Below are 20,904 nucleotides of genomic sequence, written 5' to 3' on the forward strand. Positions count from 1 at the left end.
GTACTGTCGTTTTAAAGCTAAAGGGCGGATGTGTAAATTTATACAGTCTGATTTCAATAAACATCTAAACTGCATTTCGTTCCGTGGCCTCCAGTCTGCATTGATCTGACCGGTTTTCGTGACGTCAGAGGTCTGGTAGGTGAACCGAGAAACAGGATCTGTGTTTTAATTAGATTGGTCTTCAAAGCCCAGCTTAGGCATGGACCTGAAGGGCCCAGACCCAGGGCCCCGTGGTTTAGAGGGGGGGGGGGCCTTTCATGACAAAGAGAGAACAAATTCGAATTCCAGATGATGAAAGTTTCACCTTGTCTGTGAAGTTATATGTCATTTCCACGCATTGTATGCCATTCGGAACTGAATAGATTTCGTATGTGATCAGATATTATGTAATTATTCTTGAATTACAGACCGTTTAATTGTTTGTTACCTATGCGTGCCATGGGGGTGCATCATTAATATTAATAACTTACATATTTAATAATTTTCCATATATGTTAACCGTTCATTTGTATTTCTAACCACGTGATCATTATCCAAATACACCAGCCCACAGATATTTTTTATCCGTTTATTTGTATTTCTAACCACGTGATCATTATCCAAAGACACACGCTCATATTCAGGCCCAGTTTATAACCCAGTGCTTCATGACATTTTGTGTATTTTACATGTGCACTTAATAGGAATACGTTATCTATAAAACAAGGTCATGGTCGCTGTCAAAATCGCTTGTCTTGTTACGAGGAGTTAACATCGGTTTACTATTTTATATCGATATACGTGGTCTATTGTGCAATATAGTTTTTGATGTAATAAGTTTTATACATGTCATCAGAAGTCGGTATATAAATATATACGGGGTGTTTTAAGTCAGAACAGTGAATATTTGGTGTCAGGGAAATGACTTGTTTTGGGTGTGAAACTCTTCTGTGGATTGTTGCCATAGTGATTTTACTTGCTGCAGCATTTTATTTGTAAGTCTTTATCTTTTGATAATCCTTTATAAGTTTAGCATATGTACTCGAGTCTCCACCCTGGTGACATAAAACCTGTCGAGTACGGTTCCGTGGGATCCCTGGTTGTAATTCATACATTCTATTGAATTTAGTTGTAATTATATTGAATTTCATCGTCATATAAAATTATTATTACACGTGCCTAAACTTATCTCATGGCGAATTCCTCGTTCATGCAATATAGGCTAAGGCAAAAGGGATAGATTATAGAAATATAGGAATTGATATTGACCTGGGACGGCTCTGACCCAAATAGCATCTCTAACAAGCACACAATATGACAGTTACTCAAGCTGGTGGCAGCTACATTGAACACTTGAACCGGACTATTGGGCGGTTGCAAGGCAACTATAGCTAACATTCTGGCGCCTTTTAATTTTATCGATTTTTTTGGTGAAAATATATGATGAGACCCGATATGATCACCACGATTTCAGTCGTGTCACCAATCGTGATAGTGGCATCCTAGCATTAAGAAGATGAAATGTATACCTTTTCACACCGTGACATCAAATACAAGGGTGCGTTGGGGGGGGGGGGCGTGGTTGGTCGAATGGTTAGCACGTGCGCGCTGTATCATAAGGCCTGTCATTGAATCAACTGGCGTGGTTTCGAATCCCCGGTTGTACCTGACAAGGTGTAGGGTCGCCTGTCCAACCTCGTGGGTTTTCTCCTGGTCCTCCGGTTTCCTGCCACTGCTGAAGACCCCTACGCGCAAGCGAATTATTGAAATAAAATTAAACCATATGTTAGTCCCGAAATGACCTAGTTTGTGTCGAGTGGAATACAAGGTCTAGTTATCTCACACATGGTCGGCATTTTCCCCTCGTGATCGGATCTGTCTAGATGTTAAATTCATCTTATACGCAAACAGTTTTCGAACCAGGAATTGGCTCGATATTCTTCTTTTTGTTCTTCTTGTTCTTGAGAAGACGCCATTCCAAAAAAGCATATAGAACTTGTCAATTCGAGTACGATTCACGAGACTGTGCCTACATGTTCTTTGCATAATTGCTCATGGATTGTGCAAGATTTTTTTTAAACAAAATTTTTATTCAGGTTGTCTGAATGGGATTGGTGAACATGCTTAGCCTATGTAAAACCCTTCTCCTTAAATGATATATATGCATAATATTAATGCAAAGGGGTTTATATACATAGTCAAACACATACATATTATATAGATATAATAAAATGTATACAAATGAACAGAATAATATAATAGGTTATTATAAGATGGTGGCTGGATTCTGGTTTATCGCATTCTCGGTATCCCCTGTGGTATCGTCCCGTTCTACTAACAGTGGTATCGTCCCGTTCTACTAACAATGGTATCGTTCCGTTCTACTAACAGTGGTATCGTCTCGTTCTACTAACAATGGTATCGTTCCGTTCTACTAACTAATAGAAGGGAACGATACCACATGGGATACCGATGATGGGTTCATCGTACCGTCATACGTTTTGTTTCTGTCAATTAATTTGGGGGACCATTAAAGATACATTATGGGAGATTTGATAACGAGTTGGCAGTTCTCGCTATAATAGTTAAAAACTAGATAATGTAGAGGTAATTTGCTGAAAATTTCATTCCAATTGATCCACTATGAACCGAGAACTAAGCTGTTGAAATTTCCGGCTAGCCTTGATCATCATTACCAAAGTCAGTACGATAAACAGCATAGTCCCGATGATCCATTTAATCATTAAATCGTGATGGAAAGTTATGCAGTAAATCGGCTCATAATCCACTAAAGATTGAAGGCTAGCGATGCCATCTAGAGTTGATTATGGTCTGGATAGGTTAATTAATGTCTAATTAATAATTTAGATAGCATTTCAGGCCTAAAGAAAGATCTGCAATAGACAGATTTAGCTCTTGCATAATATATGTTTAATCATCCTTTACTCAAACTAATTCTTGAATAAAATGTATATTTATTTAAGCACCGGTGCTAGCAATATTTCAGAGGTTTCGTTTTTTTTATTTGAGCCATATTGCTCTTACTTTAGATTCAGCTCGGTATACAATCTGATTAAAATTTAAATCTTTATTTCGTTTCGTTTTTTATACTTTCGATGGCCTCCATTACACGAAGATCTGACCGGTTGTAGCGGAAGGTCACGCCTGGGGGTCATACGAGCCGCCTTTGACCCTATAACGTCAATCAGCGTTGATGTTTCTAGTGGGATACCCACAGTTCTGTGCACCGCGTGCCAAGAACTCACCGTAACAGATCGTTTGATAGGCTAATCCCCCACATCAACCAGAATGTGGGTTATAATTATATAACAACTCTTTCAGATCCTAGTTTAGTAAAGATAAGCAAAACGAAATTTTGAACTATGAAAACGAAACGAAATAGAATCTGTGTTTAAACCAGATTGGCCCGGTATGATAATGTTTTTCCTTGAACAAAGCACACCACACCTTCCCCCAAAGCCCGATATTTATAGTATTTTATCCACCAACTCAATTTCAGTTATATAACATGGACTCACAGTATTTTCAAGAATGCCGGAATCCCAGGACCAGAACCGGGTTTACTAGGACTGGTTTCAGAGTATCGTGTCAAAGTAAGATTATTAAATATAGTAAACAAATAAAATGGGATTTAACGTCGTACAAAAACTGGATTATCAAGACGTGAATAAATCATGCAGTGTGCTATCAGGGGAACTTTGCTTGGACAGCGGCGTTTCATCTTGAATTCCAACTGGTTCTGTTACCTATGCGCCAACGAATGCACGGATGGACCCCTATTTTTGTCTCATCCGAACGACTAGATGCTGTTCTGTGGCAGATCATCCTTCCTGTGGAAGACAATGTGATGTCCCGAGGAACTATCCCGCCCAACACCGGGATCGAACCCGGGACCTTCCGAATAGTAAATCAGTGTCTTAGTCACCGTGGCTCCCACAATAGACCAATGTGAAGGCATGTAAGGTTTGTAAGCCAGCACCATACGAACCGAACCACCGTTGCTCTCGGCACCAAAATGAGACACAAAAGAAAGTTCTCGTTGGTTTGTACGACATGACCTATAGTTATAATATTTTATTTATTTACAGACTATGGGTGATATTGATATAGAGCTTCATAAGAAATATGGAAAAATTTTAGGGTAGGATTTTCCAAAATAATATTATTGAATAACAAGTAACTGTGTGTCGTGGGCCCCTGAACTTTCGCGGGCTATTCATTGGGTTCGGCCAGATCTCCGATGTCTTGGCGTAAACCAACGACTAGAAAAAACCTTTTGTATTGTGCGCAGAACTGCTTTGCTTTCTTGGTTCTTCTTGGTGCCAGTCTTGCCAAGAGTTGTTTTCTGGACGTCCAACGTCTGAACGTAAACAAGTGAAGGTCGCGACCGGGAACCGACCGCTCGTTTTTACGGGCATTACAACGTCACGTCCGGAAATCACCCGCTAGCGTTGAAAAGATTCCATGTTTTATTTGTCACGAGTCTGGCTTTTGTTTTTGGTTGGATGGATGGATTCATTTTACAATTATTACAATTCACTCCAACTTATAGAATCACCGGGATATATATTCAGGCGTATTATTATAAAACATGTTATTTATTATTTATACAGGTATTTTAACGCGAGACTACCGGTTTTATCGGTGGCCGATCCAGAAACAATAAAGGATATTTGCATTAAGCATTTCAGTCATTTTGTCGACAGACCAGTGAGTGTTTACAAGCTAATTTTTGTTGTAGCTATGGGTGTCGTGCATTATGTACGACATGCTTGAATATTTCTGGTATGCACTTAGATAATTTGCCGACATAAGAAGTGTCGCCCCGGGTATACCCCCCCCCCCCAGTCTCCCCTTATGTGAGGGCCATGGTTACAACATGGGTAAGCGATGGCCCAATTTGCTGACCAGAACTGGGTCAAAACTGATATTGACTTAAGAACGATTTAACGTAAGTCCCAAGTGATGTATAAAATAAATTGTGTGAATGAGTCAGAAGAACGGTGCGAGGATTGGGTTGCTGCTGGGAAGGGGGGCGCAAAATGTGACGCCGTACTTGACATGCGCTGTGTGTTTTTCCCATATCAATGGACTGAAACCAATTCCAATGTTATACTAGTAATACTAGATATTTGTATTTGTTTCAAAGAGGTCGATATGAATAAACTCGTTTAATGTAATTACCTGTAGAGTTACCTTTCTTGATCACTTTAAGAATTATTTTATGCTTGTTTTAGACTGTTAATTGAATCATCTTGTGAATATTATAGTGGCGAAGCACGTTATCACAATTTAGATTTATATGCTTTATTTCCATTAATAAGGTTATCGCCCTTGAAAACGCGTCTTATGAACCGCTTCAGTTATACTGATCATTGGAACCACTTTACTGGATTCTTTGTTTGTATATCTTTGTTATTTCACCGTAAGCATTTCCAGTCAGATAGCCACCAGATCAGACAAACAATAGTCATAATTTGTCATTTGATTTTATAACAGAGTGTATTGCCAATGAACAAGTATGAGAAGGGAATTCTGAGTTTTGCTCGGGGAGCAAAATGGAAGAGCTCAAGATCCGTCCTGACACCAACGTTTAGTTCTGGTAAATTAAGAGAGGTAGGGTATTGTTATTAATTACATCTTAGCCCCGTCAGAAACTGGGCAAATAGCTTCGAATGAAACGTCCATTGAAGGAGAAGCCTTGATATAGTCTCTTTGTTTCTGCTTACAGATGATGCCATTGATGCACACATGTACAGAGAATCTACTTAAGCATTTAGAACAACATGCCAATAGTGGGAAATCTGTTGACGTGTCAACGTAAGGCATATAATATTTTATAACAGGATCGTCACTTATTTTAAAAATAATTAATATTTTACCAGGTTTCGTTCGAATAAATTGTTCAATTTCGCAATTTTGGAACGTCGTTTATATTGTCTAAATGCTAGAATCATGCGCAGTATGGTGATAACCAATGCGTATAAATCGTGCATATCTGCAGGCCTAGTTTCAGTCAGTGAGGCCTATAAAATGAAATCTAATTTATGGTTAGGTTCAGTAAACGGCATTTAATGCGTTGTAATAATGTGTACGTTTCTCTGGCGAATAGCAATTAGGCGTACAGATTCGAATGTCCAGGGCGATTTTCGAAGTGGCGCACATCCTAAAATATAACCGTCGATTGCAGATTTATAAAAGGTTACTCAATGGATGTCGTCTGTAGTGTTGCATTTGGCATAGATGTTGACTCTCAGAACGAACCCGATAATCCAGTGATCAAGGCCTGTATTAAAGCCATGAAAATGGAGATGACCGACCCATATATCATATTGTGTGGTAAGTATGCACACCTTCTATTCCTCGGGGTAGCGGCGGCATATTAATTGCGCATAGCTCCATTCTTTGGAACCTTAATATAGATGGACGAAAATTATTCTTAAAGCAGATTTTAATGTGACATAAGTGTGTATATAAGAGTGAATCCGGGACATTCTAGTCTATAGTGCTCTTACCGCTCAACTAATTAATATAGTCGGGGCCATGATGGCGAAATGGGTGAGGCGCTGGCTCGCTAATTTGGAGGTGCAGGATTCGATCCCGTTGTTGATCAAGAAAGTTTTCATAATTTTCTTGCAAGGGAAAACCTGGTAAAGAACTGTGTCTAGTTGTTCAGACGGGACGAAAACCCGAGGTTCCTTTGATCATTGGCGGGCTCCTAAAAGAAGCGTCGACAGTTGGAATTCGAAATAAGAGTGGACTGTAGCGTCGCTGTCCGGGTAATGGCGTATACCCGTCGTCATTAGCTCGCACATTAAATCCCAAATCATTATTTTATTTTGAATAGTATTGTCAATAGGCGAAAATATTTATTGCGTTCTTCTTATAACCCATTTCTTATATTTCAAGTTACCTTCCCATTTATGGTTCGAGTGTTCGAGTCTGTAGGTATTGGTTTTATGGCTAGTGATTGCAAATCTGTTTTTACAAAACTTATTGATGATGTTGTCAAGGAGAGGAAAGAAAATCCAAGTGTAAGTACATGCACAAATTCATATAGTATTTCATGTTGGGCTAGCAAAGCGATCCAAAAATAATCTTAAATTTTCCAACTCTGCGCTCATTGTCCTTTTAATTGACAGGTTTTAAGAAAAATTTCGCTCTTTGATTGTAAACATATCCTGCAGAGTAAAAATACTTTTTTTATTCCACTCTAGTAGGCCTTGGACTTTTTTCTAGAAAATGTCCTTGCTTATGTACAAAAGTAGTATGTGGGAATCATTTGACCCGATTACGTCAGTCATTCGATTAAAACCAATTAGCGACCACCATGTATTTTTTTTTATCTACTTTTGCTTTGTTTTGATTTCTATTGCCGCTAATGTCTACCCACAGCTCCGCGCAAAAATGGTCAAACGCTCGATTCGACAGACCATTTGATTGGCTGACCCCTCATTTCAATAACAACGCTTCCAGATCCAAGTGTAGTAAAGACAAGTAAAATCAAAATTTTGAACTATAAAAACGAAACGAAATTGGATCTGTGTTTAAATCAGATTGACAGTCCGCCGTACGTGCTTCTATAGGTACAGTCTACGGGGGAGATTTAGTAAATCCGTGCGTGAGACTTAAGCGTCGCTTGCGTGTGTTCGACACCGTCGAAGATCGCAGACTGATGTCCGTAGAGACTTTTGGTCCTGCACATACAAAGTTTTCACCCGGTTTCTTGCGGCTGGACTGCGCGCCACCAAACCCTATACGACCCGTTTCAAAACACCTACGACGGGTTGTGAGCTAGGCTTTACCAATTCATCAAAAACGATGTAAATTCAGAAGGACTCCCAAACTGCGTGTGAACATTATCTTCTTTTAGGGTCCCGACCCCACCATACTCGCAGCTCCTTTTTAGTCGGGGGTGGGGGTCTAGTGGTTTAACGCGTGCGTGTGAAATCACAGGGGTTGTCGTTGAGTCAGGTGGCGTAGCTTTTTGAATCTCCTCTTGTACTTGTCAAGCAGTAGGTTATCTCCGAGCTGCTCGGTTGCCTCCCACTGCTAAAGATCCCTATCCGCGGGCAAATTATTGAAATGGAATTTAACCATGAGTTAGTCTCGAAATTACCTATAGTTTGTGTCGAGTTAAACTCTCTCTCTCTCTCTCTCTCTCTCTCTCTCCTTCCTTTTCATTATATATATTTCCATCGAAATAATATACTTTCAGAAACGGAAAGATTTCCTCCAATTGTTAATTAATGCCAACGAAGAAACCAAAAATAACGAAGATGGTTCGGGTAAATATTTTGGTATTTTATTATAATAATTCTTCCTTTATTACTTGTCAAAATAAACAGTTCACGTGACACGAAAAAAGACGTATTATCGTCTCCCGTGCCCGTCCTTCCGTTAAACACTCTACAAGTCAGAGTTTTGCTTGAAATGTTCCTCTATATCTGAGGCAGAACACTATTGTCATTCAGTTCCGCACTTTATCGTTCTTGCAGAATTGTTGCAGTTGTTCGATTTGTTCTTAAGAGATACCCTTATGCGGAGTTATTGCCCGTGCCACTGAAAACTAAATGGAGGGCGCTTTACTGGTAAAGGATGTCAAATCGGATGTCAAATCTCTCCAGGATTCTTCGTCAAATCGTAAAGAGAATCCTATAGATATACAAAATAGCGGATCCATTTGTGCATAATTATTGCTCCAGAGAAATATAGGAATTCTATCGAAATTAACGGTCAAACATCAAAATTTATGATGGGCTATTACAACTTTTACCAAGGTCACAAGTTTTGAGATTTTATTCGGACCTGCACGTTTTATTGCCCCTGTCACAGAAACCTTGATGATATCCCTCGACACTCTTTTCACAGCATATTCGTCGTCTGGCAACCCTATTTGCTTTTATGTTATAGCTTTTACGTACTATGATATATGGAGTGGCGCTGTGGTTTTCTTGCTAGCTGGTTACGACACATCATCAATTGCTTTAACATTTGCAATCTACAACCTCGCAACACACCCTGAAATACAAGAACGTGTGGTGGAAGAAATAAACACAAATTTCGCAAAGGTACCATGTCCATAACTATTATCGCTTATGGTTGATTCTCTGTAAAAACAATATTTTATGGTTGATTTTGAGTAAGCATATCTTAATGGTTGATTTTGAGTAAGCATATCTTAATAAGCACATCTTAATGGTTTATATTTAGTATATCTTAATGGTCGATATTCAATAAGTATAATATCTTAATGGTTGATATTCAGTATAATATCTTAATAGTTGATATTCAGTAAGTATAATATCTTAACGGATTATACTGAATAAGTTTATCTAAATGGTTGATGTTCAGTAAGTATAATATCCAGTAATAATACCCGAATGGTTGATATTGAGTAAACATATCTTAATGGTTGATTTTTAGCAAGCATATCTTAATAGTTGATATAGGGTAAAATATCTTAATGGTTGATTTTGAGTAAACATATCTTAATAGTTGATATTAAGTAAGACTATCTTAATTGTTTAAAATTTGGTTACGGTATTTGAATTAAAAATATATACCGTTCACAACCCAAAGGAAGGTTCTGGGCATGTTAGGAGATTAAAAATACGATTTATATGAAAATCTTTTCGGAAAAGTGTAAAGATTGATATTAGACGAATATTTGTTTTATATTTGTTCAGGATGAAGTAGCTGACCATGATAATGTTGGTAAATTAACTTATCTACAGATGGTAGTAGATGAAACTTTAAGGATGTATCCACCTTTAGCAAGGTAGGGTACCAGTTACATTTCATTGTACTCTGTGCAAACAAAATCCGTGAAAAAACGTAAAAAATTCCGGAAACAAAAATTACCAGGAAAATTTTATCCGTATTAGTTTTTCCTGTAATTTACAGAAATTCCTTCAATTAACATAAATTCCATTTTCAAATACAGAAAAAAAAATCCTGGTAATTTTCGTTTCCTGAGCATAAAAATTTCATTGAATTATCCATTGACAATACACTAATTTATAGATCTTATAAATAATGGAAATTAGATATACATGACATGTAATATACCAAAGTTTAAAAAATATGATGGTTAATAAATTGAAATGAATACTATAACATGATAATTATTATAAATGATTATATTATGTATATACGATTACTTATCGTTGCATTTGCAAACAGAAATTATCTGTAAATTCCTGGTCATTACACCGTTTATCCCGTAAAATACCAGAATTCAGTCAATTATAGAATGGAATAAAACATTTTATCCCAAAATTTCACGGAAATTCCTGGTCATTCCATCGTTTATTCCGTAAAATAACAGAATTAAGTCGATTATAGAAGGGAACAAAACATTTTATCCCTAAATTTGACGGACATTTGCTGTTTAATACTGAATATTCCATAGAAATACATAAAACACGTAATTCGAAGAAATAATTCACACTTTTAACACAATTTCTCCAAAAAACTGTTAAACTACGGAATTCGACCACATAAAAAATGGATATTTTTTACAGTGTACTGTCGACAATGTGGGGATCCGGGTGTTAGGTGGCTCAGTTGGTATGACTCGCTAACTAGGACGAAGCCATGGTGGCTAAGTGAGTAAGACGCTGTCTCGCTAGCCTGGAGGTCGCGAGCTCGCTCCTGGTGTTGGCCGACAAAAGTTGATCTAGATTTTCCGGCATGATTTTCCATTGTCAATGGTGCAGGATGCACGGGCCTGAGAAGAAAAACCGCTGTCCGGGCAACATTTTCGTCATAGCACACTGTATGGCGTATGCCCCTCAATATTAGCCAAGTCGGAGCAGAACAGTAGGACATTAAACCCTATTTCAATTCACTTCATGCTAACTAGGACGTCCCAGGTTTTATCCCGCTGTTGGTGGAGACAGTTTCTTGGGATTTCCCAGTCTGGTTCCTGCTTCTCAGTGATTTAGAAAGGATGGCTTGACAAGCAAATGCGTTTAATCAAAAGCTCGATTATCATGATGCTTAGTCTTGGACAAGACAATCGCGGCCCTGTTATATACCATTGACAGTACGTTAAAGATCCCCTGGCTGTTAAAGTCGGCATAAAAGTAGGCCGTTTATTGTTTTTGTTTCTATATGCGTGTATATATTTTAGAACCAGTCGTTCAGTTACTGAAGAAATGGAACTGAATGGTTACAAGATAACGAAGGAAATGGAAATCTTTTTGCCAATTTATGCCATCCACAGAGATCCTGATTATTGGGAAAATCCCGATAGATTTGACCCAGAACGGTTCGTTAGTTTTCTTCTCAACAATGTTATCAGTTTTCCGAGTTTGGTTATTGTAAGCACTGTCTCGTAAATATCGCCATATTTGGTGCAATATTAACTGAACAAGGGTACCGTAAAAAAACAAATGACAGTTTCACCCAGTCACGTCTGTTCATTTTGTTCTTGTAATTCACTTACAGTAAACATTATCTCTTAGAGATTATTTTATGTTTGGTACAATATAGCCTGTTGGTGCTGACGCGCCATTAAACACTGTTTTATTTCATTTAAAGTAAACATGAATTGTTGATTGATTTTGGGAATGATACTTGCGGTGTGGACTTATTTCATTTTAATATTTTCAAGGTTTTCACCCGAGCAGAAGTCTTCACGCCATCCGTATTGTTATTTACCATTTGGAGTTGGTCCACGAAATTGTATCGGTAATCGTTTGGCTCTCATGGAAGTCAATACTGTGTTGGCCAGCATTCTCAGAAAGTATCGAGTCATCTGTTCCCCAGAAACAGAGGTTGGTATTTATTATAACGATAATAGAAATAGGTCCAGTCTTCTTTTACGAACCGTGTTGCCCAACCCGTCTCCATTAGCCCAATTGGGGCAAAACAGTAGGACGTTAAACCCCATTTTATATTATTTCATTTCTGTGTTGCCCAACAGAAACCAATCCATAACGCTGTAATTACACAAGGCAGCTTGTCAGCGATTATCAATTACCACAATATCGCTAGAAAAAAAACCACCAGTGTGTGCGACACTGTGGCGGACACGGATATCAGTTTCTCGTGGAGCAGTTTTTTAGTTTGATAAATAAGCTAAAATATCACCTTATCTTACAAAATGGCGACCCCCTTAACCAAATTTTAATATGTGTGCGCCGCCATTTGCCCTAGTCACAAGATCAACGGTGGTAATCACTAAACTATCTAGGGCTCTAGGCTTTAATAAACTAAAACTGTATGTTATTTTTTTTAGAGACCAACCATACAACTAACGCCTGGAGATTTCATGTGCAGACCTAAAAATGGTGTCTTCGTAAAACTGGAAAAGCGAGATGGATAAATATAAAATGATCTGAAAGAAAAGATATGACTTAAATAATTGTCTGGTGTTTCTTTCTGTAAATATGTTGAATTATGAAATCCATTTACTGCTTCTATTCTGTTCTGTTTTCTGCTCAATACCCTGTGAGTTATCTGCACTTCCCAAATACAGCAGAAGTATCATCTGGTGTCCTGGAATGAGTTAGCATTCCTAGTTCCATATCATAGATCCCCATCCTTTCCTCCCTCTTACACCTTGTTTTGTTCAGTAAGTGATATCAGGAATGAGTAAGCATTCCTTGCTCCAGTTCAGGGATTCCAAACCCTTTCCTTCACGACGTCCTGTTTTGTTCAGAAGCCGAGAAAGTTCTTTACCTCATGACAACCGAGTTCCCAACATTTTCCGTCCCGTTTACCCTTGGAAACTTTCACCCCATTGTATTGTTCAAACTTCTATCTTAATAAAGAAGTCTGGGAATTTTTTAAAATACCTTTTTTAACATCATTGTTTTAAGTTGAAATAACAGTAACAATAGCAAGCATGCAGCGAGGTTATTTCATTACATTCATCTCAACTTCAGATTTTTAGGGAATTATGATTAAAAAATATGTATATTCATGAGCAGCAAATCTGGGTGTAAATCTATGCTAAGGGTATTTATAGTTAAATGAGGGGAGGTTTGGGTTTAGTTTTTTGTTATTTGGGTAATTCGATGCGCTTGTGATTCTATCATGGGATTTTTTTTGTTAATATTTCCTGCTTTATTCGAAATGTATCTTGATTTCACCACTATTGCTTTTTAGTTGTATTTCTATATTTTTTAGTTGTATTTCTATACTATTTAGTTGTATTTCTATAATAGCTTTCATTTGTACATGTGTTATTTTAAAAATGTATGATTTTAGTGCTACTTATGTATTGAACAGTTTATGACGATTTTTTAGTTGTACATGTATATTTTTAGTTGTATTTATATAATAGCTTTTAATTGTATAATTTTAGAAATTTAAGATTTTAATGCTACTTATGTATTTAACAGTTTATGGCGATTTTTTTAAAATCTTTTTATTAAACCATTAAATAATTTGTGTTCTTTTTTTTTTTTTTTTGAAATGGCACTGGGACAACTTTTTATTTGAAATGACACCAAAGATTTGATCTTATTTGAAGTAGCACCGAGAATGTTTAATTAAAGATGTTCAATTGACATTAACATGTTTTATTGTGAGTTTAATTAAACATCTTGAGTATCTTTTGTACTGACTTTAATCACTGAGTAATGAACATTTATAGAAATTATGTCTCCTACAAGATTCTACATTATAGTCACCATCTTGTTTTGTTTTGTTCTGTATAATCTGATCTGATGTAAGAACAATACAAGTTAAATTGTTCTTGTTAAAGAGAAGATGTAGATGTATTGTTAGAATTAAATAGGTCACATCTCTCACACCTACATATCTATAGAACAAATAAAATTAAATAAGTTTTACCTGTAATGACAGGTTTCTATTATATTCTAGAATTAAACTCGTCAGATTTTAACATGTTTTAGATTTGACTCGTTGATTTTATATAATTAACACAATTAACCTCTAAATAGAAGGCTTGACATTTCACACCTTAGAATTGATTACATTATTTAAACCTATACAATATATCTACAACCTATTATACAGCAAATAAAATGAAATAAGTTTTACCAGTAACCATAGAGAGTGACAGGCTAACTATTGTCTTAATTTACACCATACACCAAATGGGGTTTAACGTCCCCCTGCTCTGCCCCGACTGGGCTAATGAAGAGGGGTATACGCCATACAGTGTGCTATGGAGGTGATTTTGTCCGAACAGCGGTACTACGGTCTACTCTTATATCGAATTCATGGTAGTTATCTCTTCCATCTTTGCGTGTGCAATGCGATGTAGCAGAAATTTTGCCCAGACAGTGGCGTGTCTGTCTCAACGTGTGGACACCAAGGAAATAGGAGCCCTGTTCTTGTCCAGTCCCCAGTCCCATCCCCGACCGAACCCACCAATCTTGAAAACTTCCGAAGGTTCATCTCGAGTAAGACCGGGATTCGAAATCAGTAGTCGAGAGTATACTTCCTCTAACCGCTTTATGGGCCCCTAAACTGGTAGCACAAATAATGATTAAAATATGCGAACATTATAAGATGGAATAACTATATAACAAAATGTCCTCCATATTCTAGAACGGGGGGTTGGATGGTCGAATGGTTAGCACGAGCGATGTATCATAAGGCCTGTCATTGAGTCAACTGGCGTGGTTTCGAATCCCCGGTTGTACGTGACAAGGAGTAGGGTCGCCTGTCCATCCTCGTGGGTTTTCTCCAAGTCCTCCGGTTTCCCCCACTGCTAAAGACCCATACCCGCAAGCGAATTATTGAAATAAAATTAAACCATATGTTAGTCCCGAAATGCCCTAGTTTGTGTCGAGTGGACGTTAAACCCCATTTCTCTCTCCCTCTCTCTCTCTATTGTAGAACATAGTCTCCTTGTAATTATCCTTACTTCATTAAACAATTCATCTTCAAATCAACCGGAAACCTGGTTCACAATTTCCAAAACATCTGAACTAATCTAAAAGATGTCGGCAACAATACATACTTGTCGTTTAGCTCAATTTAGGATGCAGGTTGGATGTAAGAATTGTTTAAAAGACAATAGAAGTTGCCATTAATGAGGATATAATGTAGAGTAGTTAATGAGAAAGTCATCAACATTAGATCTAATTGTCTCTATATATATAGTAGGTTACGTACAGGTGAAAGACGTAGATTACGTACAGGTGAAAGACGTCATTAGAAGATAATAATAGTAGATTCTTGTAGACCAACTGTTGTACTGTAAATCCTTACAATACAACAATACTTTATACCACATCAAAGTCTTCTATATAGGTAAAACATTGTTGAATGTAGATACATTGTAGGTATACAAACTATTATATAAAGGTGTTAATGGAAAAAAGATCGACTAACTCATTTACAGAGGGTGTCGTTCTACTTTATCTGGTCGCCATCTTCTTTTTCTGGACTTCTTCTTCTTATGCAGTATTTTGTACGTCCTTTATTTTCGTTTTCGTAAATTTCGCAAATGCAAATAAGGATGAAATTTGGATGATTTTGTGTGACCTTATATAAAGCTAATTTCAGGTGAAAATAGACCTGTCGGTAAGATGAAAAGGGTGAGGTAGATAGATTATCTAATATTATAAGATTTGATTGCCTCAGGTAGATGTGTAACTTGATACAGTCAACACCTTTAATCTCTACTACTTATTCACTTTACTTATATAAAGATCTTACTATCTCTACCGACATTCAAAAGAAATAAGAGCATCCTCGGTATCCCCAGTGGTGTCATTCCGTTCTACGGCTAGTGGAGTAAAACCGAACGTTGCCATATTCTTATCAATTAAGAATTTATAAGAAGACATTTGTAATTTGTTTAGAACTTTAGTCTAATCCGGTGGCTAGGTGGTTAAGACGCTGGCTCGCTAGCCTGGAGGTCGGGTGTTCGATCCCTGCATTGGCCGAGAAAGTTCATCCAGATTTCCGACGTGGTTTCCCCTTGTCAGTGGTGCAGAAGGGAGGGCCTGACAAGGACAGCTGTCTAGTCTTTCGGATGAGACGAAAAACCGAGGTCCCGTGTATACATTAGAACGCACGTAAAAGATCCCTTGACAGTTGGAATTCGATATAAGAGTAGGCGATAGTGCCGCTGCCCGGGCAAAATTTCCCTCATAGCACACTGTATGGCGTATGCCCGTCTTCATTAGCCCAGTATAGGAGCAGAACAGTAGGACGTTAAACCCAATTTCATTTCATTTCATTTCTAATCCTTTTGTATTGTATTGTAATGTCCATACAATAAAATACGTTTAAACTTTAAACTATAGACGATTATCGCAAGACAATGGTGTTAACGTCTTAAAGTTAAAGATCACCTGATAGATGGTAGGAGATGATATAACCTTAGATCGTAGCGACGCTGCCCGGGAAATAATGTCCCCCATGGCATACTACATGATAACAAAAGACACAATTCTATGGAATACAAGTTACTTAAAAGATTTATTTCTGGCGACGTTTTGACGAGGGTTCCCCCGTCTTTATCAAAATACTGCATTATGTATACCTGTCTTTATTAGCATGGCCTGACAAGGACAGCTGTCTAGTCGTTCGGATGGGACGAAAAACCGAGGTCCCGTGTATTCATTGGCGTGCACGTAAACGATCCCCTGGCAGTTGGAATTCGATATAAGAGTAGCCCATAGTGCCGTTGCCTTGGCAAAATTTCACTCATAGCACACTGTATGGCGTATGCCCGTCTTCATTAGCTCAGTATAGGAGCAGAACAGTAGGACGTTAAACTCCATTTCATTTTCATTTCTTTATTAGTACGCTTGGTGCAGAAAAGCAAAATTACATACATGAAAAGATTAAAGACAGCATATAATCCAGGATTGCAGTATCAGACTTATCGGTTTGTCAACAATGCGAGTGCACGGGGACGACGGGGGACTTTTCTCCATGGACATTTCCTACGCCCAGGAAACTAAAAGATACATTATGTAAGATTTAGATAAAAAGCTAATACAAAATGAATTTATTGAAAATTTCATTCAAATTACTCCATTGCGAGCGAAGATATCAGCTTTTGAAGGTTTGACAAGATGTGTACATTAATTGCAACTACTGCACTGGCTGTTAGAAGCATAGCCTCGCTTCACCATTTTTAGATTGAATCAAAATATGGCTGAACCGTTCTAATCTACTGAATATCGGGAATATCCGATAGCATCGAGAGTTAATTATAGTCGTGTCGTGTTTGTAAACGCCTAATTAATAGTTTACATAACAGTTCATGCCTTAAAGGGACAATAACACTCTTGCTGGCTTGACAGCTCCAGAAAATAAAAAATAGCCTTATTCTAAGTACCAGATGTGTTAGTGTCCTACCTGTTGTGTAAATTATCCATTAAATCCTATTTTACTTGTCCAGAGGGTTCAAGAAATATTTTTAAATCCAAGTCACATTTGTAAAGCTTTACGCCAGGCTTTTCAAATCATTTAGTTGAATTTTTCCAATTTTTTTAAATTAGGTGTGTTAAGATGAAATTTGTATCATCAATTAATTGGATTATTGTAAAATAGTGCAAGTTGTTGACCAGAATAAAGATTGGGACATATTATTCAGTTACAGTCGCATGTCATTTTACTGATCACAAATTCAAGCACTTTTCTACCTGATCACAAATTCAAGGTTTTAGTTATGCAGATTTTGAGTTTCTATAGAAATTATTATCGTAGACTAGGATGTGACACTATTGATGTAAAAGGATGTTAATGAAAAAAAGGATGTAGATAAAAATGAATGGAAATGTGCAAAGAGAATGAATAGGCCAACAGAAATCACAACGACTTATTTACAACGTCATCGCCCACCAACAGAACACATCCGCCTCTTCCGTTCCTAGAAGTATTTTCATGTTAAATCGACTCTCGAGATGGCATATTTAAAGCGAGGTGACAATAAGGTCGCAGTTAGAAGGCACTTAAATTAGTCTTTATTTCTTCCTCCATGGAGTGTCCATTATATAATTTACACAATGGAGCATAGTAGGCAGTATCACGTGACTGTACGTCTGTCACATTTACAGTCAAGCGTCATCTGTCTGAAACTATTACATGACGTCATTATTATGACGAATAACCGGATGTTGGAAGTAAACAGTGGGCCTAGTAATTGTATATATACATATTTAAAATATGTCCAAAAGGGGAGAACCATACTCTAATTTGAAATATATATGACACTCTTGAAAACGATCAACATAAGTGTCTTCAAATCTGAGCATTAATCCGGAACTCGACTTCAAACTATTCACGTAATCTTTGGCAATTTATGCAAATCCATATACGTTTGAATATCATCGATGCCCGTTGATTTCGGCGTTAATCAGTATCGCAATTTATGACCCGATAACGACATTTGAAGGTATTCCAAAACCGAACAAAGGAAAATTTATAAAGTCCATTTCAAAACTGACTTTATACACGTAGAGCCTTGCGAGACAAAACAAGACAAACATCTTTCTGTTTGAAATTCACTCACGGGTCAATATAAAACAATCAGTTTATTGCTCGGAGTGATTTATAACGTTCAGATTTTAAATCCCCCTCCCTCAGTTTAGAATATAAGGAAACGTCTGTGGCGACATCTGGACTTACGTGGATTCAAGATGTATTGTTAGCTTACAGAACTGTGAAAAACATAACGTCCCTTTCTGGCTGCTTGAACAATAGGGGTATTTATCTGTTGTTTCAAAAACCCTTTACGGACACTTGTGGTCACCAAAACGACTGGGGGCCTAATCCCGATTAAGTCCTAACACAATTTGAAAAATCAGCAGGCGTAACAAACGATCAAATTTATTGAAACAAAGCGAAGAATTTACTGTTTCATCTCTACTGTTTATTTGAGTATCCTGTCAAAATACTAAGAACAGTTTATCCCTGGCCTGTCTGGTCGTCTGAAAGAAATATTTGAATTAATTAAAACTCGATTGTTTAAATTAGGATTGGACATGCCACTTGGGTAGCACTGCATTCGTTAATGGGCATAGAAAATGGCAACTAACTACGTAAAACAATGGACGAATGGTTTAAATAAATGATGGTGATGTGTTTAAAATTGAATAAGTAATCCGTATAAGGGTGCTTTATAAATAATACCCACTTGGTTCCCTATTTTAACAAGGTCTAGTTGTAAACAGTAGTAGAATTAGAAACTCGATGTTTTTATAAAGTCGAGACTAGTTTGATGAAAGAGAAGAATAAATGACGAGACAGAGAAGTGCTTCATTAGTTTATTACTATTGTTCATCAGAATACTCTTTTATCTTACATGGTCGTCATTGTTAAATAATAAAAACAAAAGACACCATTGTTAAACAATACTAGAATCTCCATTCTAACTTCTCTATTACACTTCTCGTTGAGAGGCGCCACTGTTGCACCTATAGGTCTATCTGTCGACTAGTTATATTGTATCTTTGTTTAAACAGAACCAAACTTAAAATACATCGTGTTTTTATTAAAGGGCTAGTTAGGTTATCCCATTGCTTTATAACAAAAACGGCCCAGTATCAACAGCTCAACAGCTACACAAAAAACAATACACAAAATTGTACCCTGTTTTTATTTCGTGGACAACTGGCAAACAAGCTACTTAAAATTGAATTTCCAGAAAATTTTGTCAAGAATTAGCATTTCTATATCCATTTCTTGGCTTGTGATTTAACTTCAAATCTGAGAAAAGAATGTTTTCGATACTACAAATTAAAAAAAAATAAAACATAAAATAATAGCAATACAGCATTAAAAATATTAACAATACACTGAAAAAGATTTTAATATTAAAACCGCCTTATAATTGAATAATACTTATTGTTCCCGCTGCGTATAAATCGACATTTTGATGACCATCTTAATTAAAAACCAACACGGCTGAAAAATTCTCTTGAGAAAAACCTCTCTCTCTCTTACACAGAAATAAATGAAGTCTTTTCAATTTCGGCAATGGTCTATAATTTAGAAAGAGGACAATTGGTTTAATTTGTAAGATCACACGATTTTTTCATGATAAGAAAACAATAGTTTTACACAATCGATCGTGTTATTCTGCTCTAAGTGAAAAACTTCAGATAGTCACAGATGCAAATTAGATCACCTAGCTGAAATTCAACAGCAAGCACGACTTTTGAAACTGTGGCGACATTAAAACTCAGTACTGAAATAGTACTGTCACAAGAGACAAAATTTAAAGATACATTATGTAAGATTTAGATAAAGAGCTACCTATTCTTATTATAATAGTTCGAAAATAGATAATGTAAAATGAATAATTTGAAAATTTGGTTTAAACAATATTTTATTCATAAAATATCATATAATACATTACAGTTTTAAAGATATGATACACAAATAAGCTTATATAAATTTGCTCTATATATGTTTATATTATTTACTTTTGATATTTCAAGAATTTGATAATGTTCTTGTTTCTTTACGACGAAAGTTCAATTCAACAATGTAAATTAATAAGATAAATAAATGAGTTACAGGGCGTTATAATCATTTCATTTAAATTATTCACACAATAAGCAATACACGATTATTTCAAAGTTATGATACATACAATCAGCAATACACGATTAATATCAAAATTATGACACACACAATAAACAATACACGATTAATATCAAAGTTATGATACACACAATAAGCAATACACGATTAATATCAAAGTTACGATACACACAATAAGCAATAGACGATTAATATCAAGTTATGATACACACAATAAGCAATACACGATTAATGTCAAAGTTATGATGTATACAAAAAATAATACACAATTTATATCAACATTATACACAATAGCAATGCACGATTAATATAAATATCTTTATAAAAAAAGATTACCCATTTTTTGAATCGTTTTTGCTGTATTTGCATTAACTTTGTGTCAGTTTTCAGAAAAATATTATTATAAAA

The 20,904-nt window shown here is 36.6% G+C and overlaps 1 protein-coding gene across 1 annotated transcript; it reads left to right on the forward strand.

Moving 5' to 3' along the window:
• Positions 1 to 637: 637 nt before the first annotated feature.
• Positions 638 to 13,253, forward strand: LOC130010220 (cytochrome P450 3A6-like). Its single transcript, XM_050540683.2, has 14 exons — positions 638 to 974; positions 3,500 to 3,593; positions 4,089 to 4,141; positions 4,614 to 4,710; positions 5,500 to 5,616; positions 5,732 to 5,820; positions 6,191 to 6,339; positions 6,910 to 7,034; positions 8,219 to 8,288; positions 8,914 to 9,071; positions 9,690 to 9,781; positions 11,138 to 11,275; positions 11,621 to 11,783; positions 12,248 to 13,253. The coding sequence occupies exons 1-14, from the start codon at positions 901 to 903 to the stop codon at positions 12,332 to 12,334; spliced, it is 1,506 nt and encodes a 501-aa protein (XP_050396640.1). The 5' UTR covers positions 638 to 900; the 3' UTR covers positions 12,335 to 13,253.
• Positions 13,254 to 20,904: the final 7,651 nt, after the last annotated feature.

The sequence above is a fragment of the Patella vulgata genome, chromosome 3 (assembly GCF_932274485.2).
Source record: "Patella vulgata chromosome 3, xgPatVulg1.2, whole genome shotgun sequence".
In the NCBI taxonomy this organism is placed as follows: Eukaryota; Metazoa; Mollusca; class Gastropoda; family Patellidae; genus Patella; species Patella vulgata.

Coding starts and splice junctions, on each gene's coding strand:
- LOC130010220 (XM_050540683.2), top strand. CDS start 901: ATGACTTGTTTTGGGTGTGAAACTCTTCTGTGGATTGTTGCCATAGTG. Junction 4,142..4,613: donor AAATATGGAAAAATTTTAGG/GTAGGATTTTCC, acceptor TTATTTATACAG/GTATTTTAACGCGAGACTAC. Junction 4,711..5,499: donor GTCATTTTGTCGACAGACCA/GTGAGTGTTTAC, acceptor ATTTTATAACAG/AGTGTATTGCCAATGAACAA.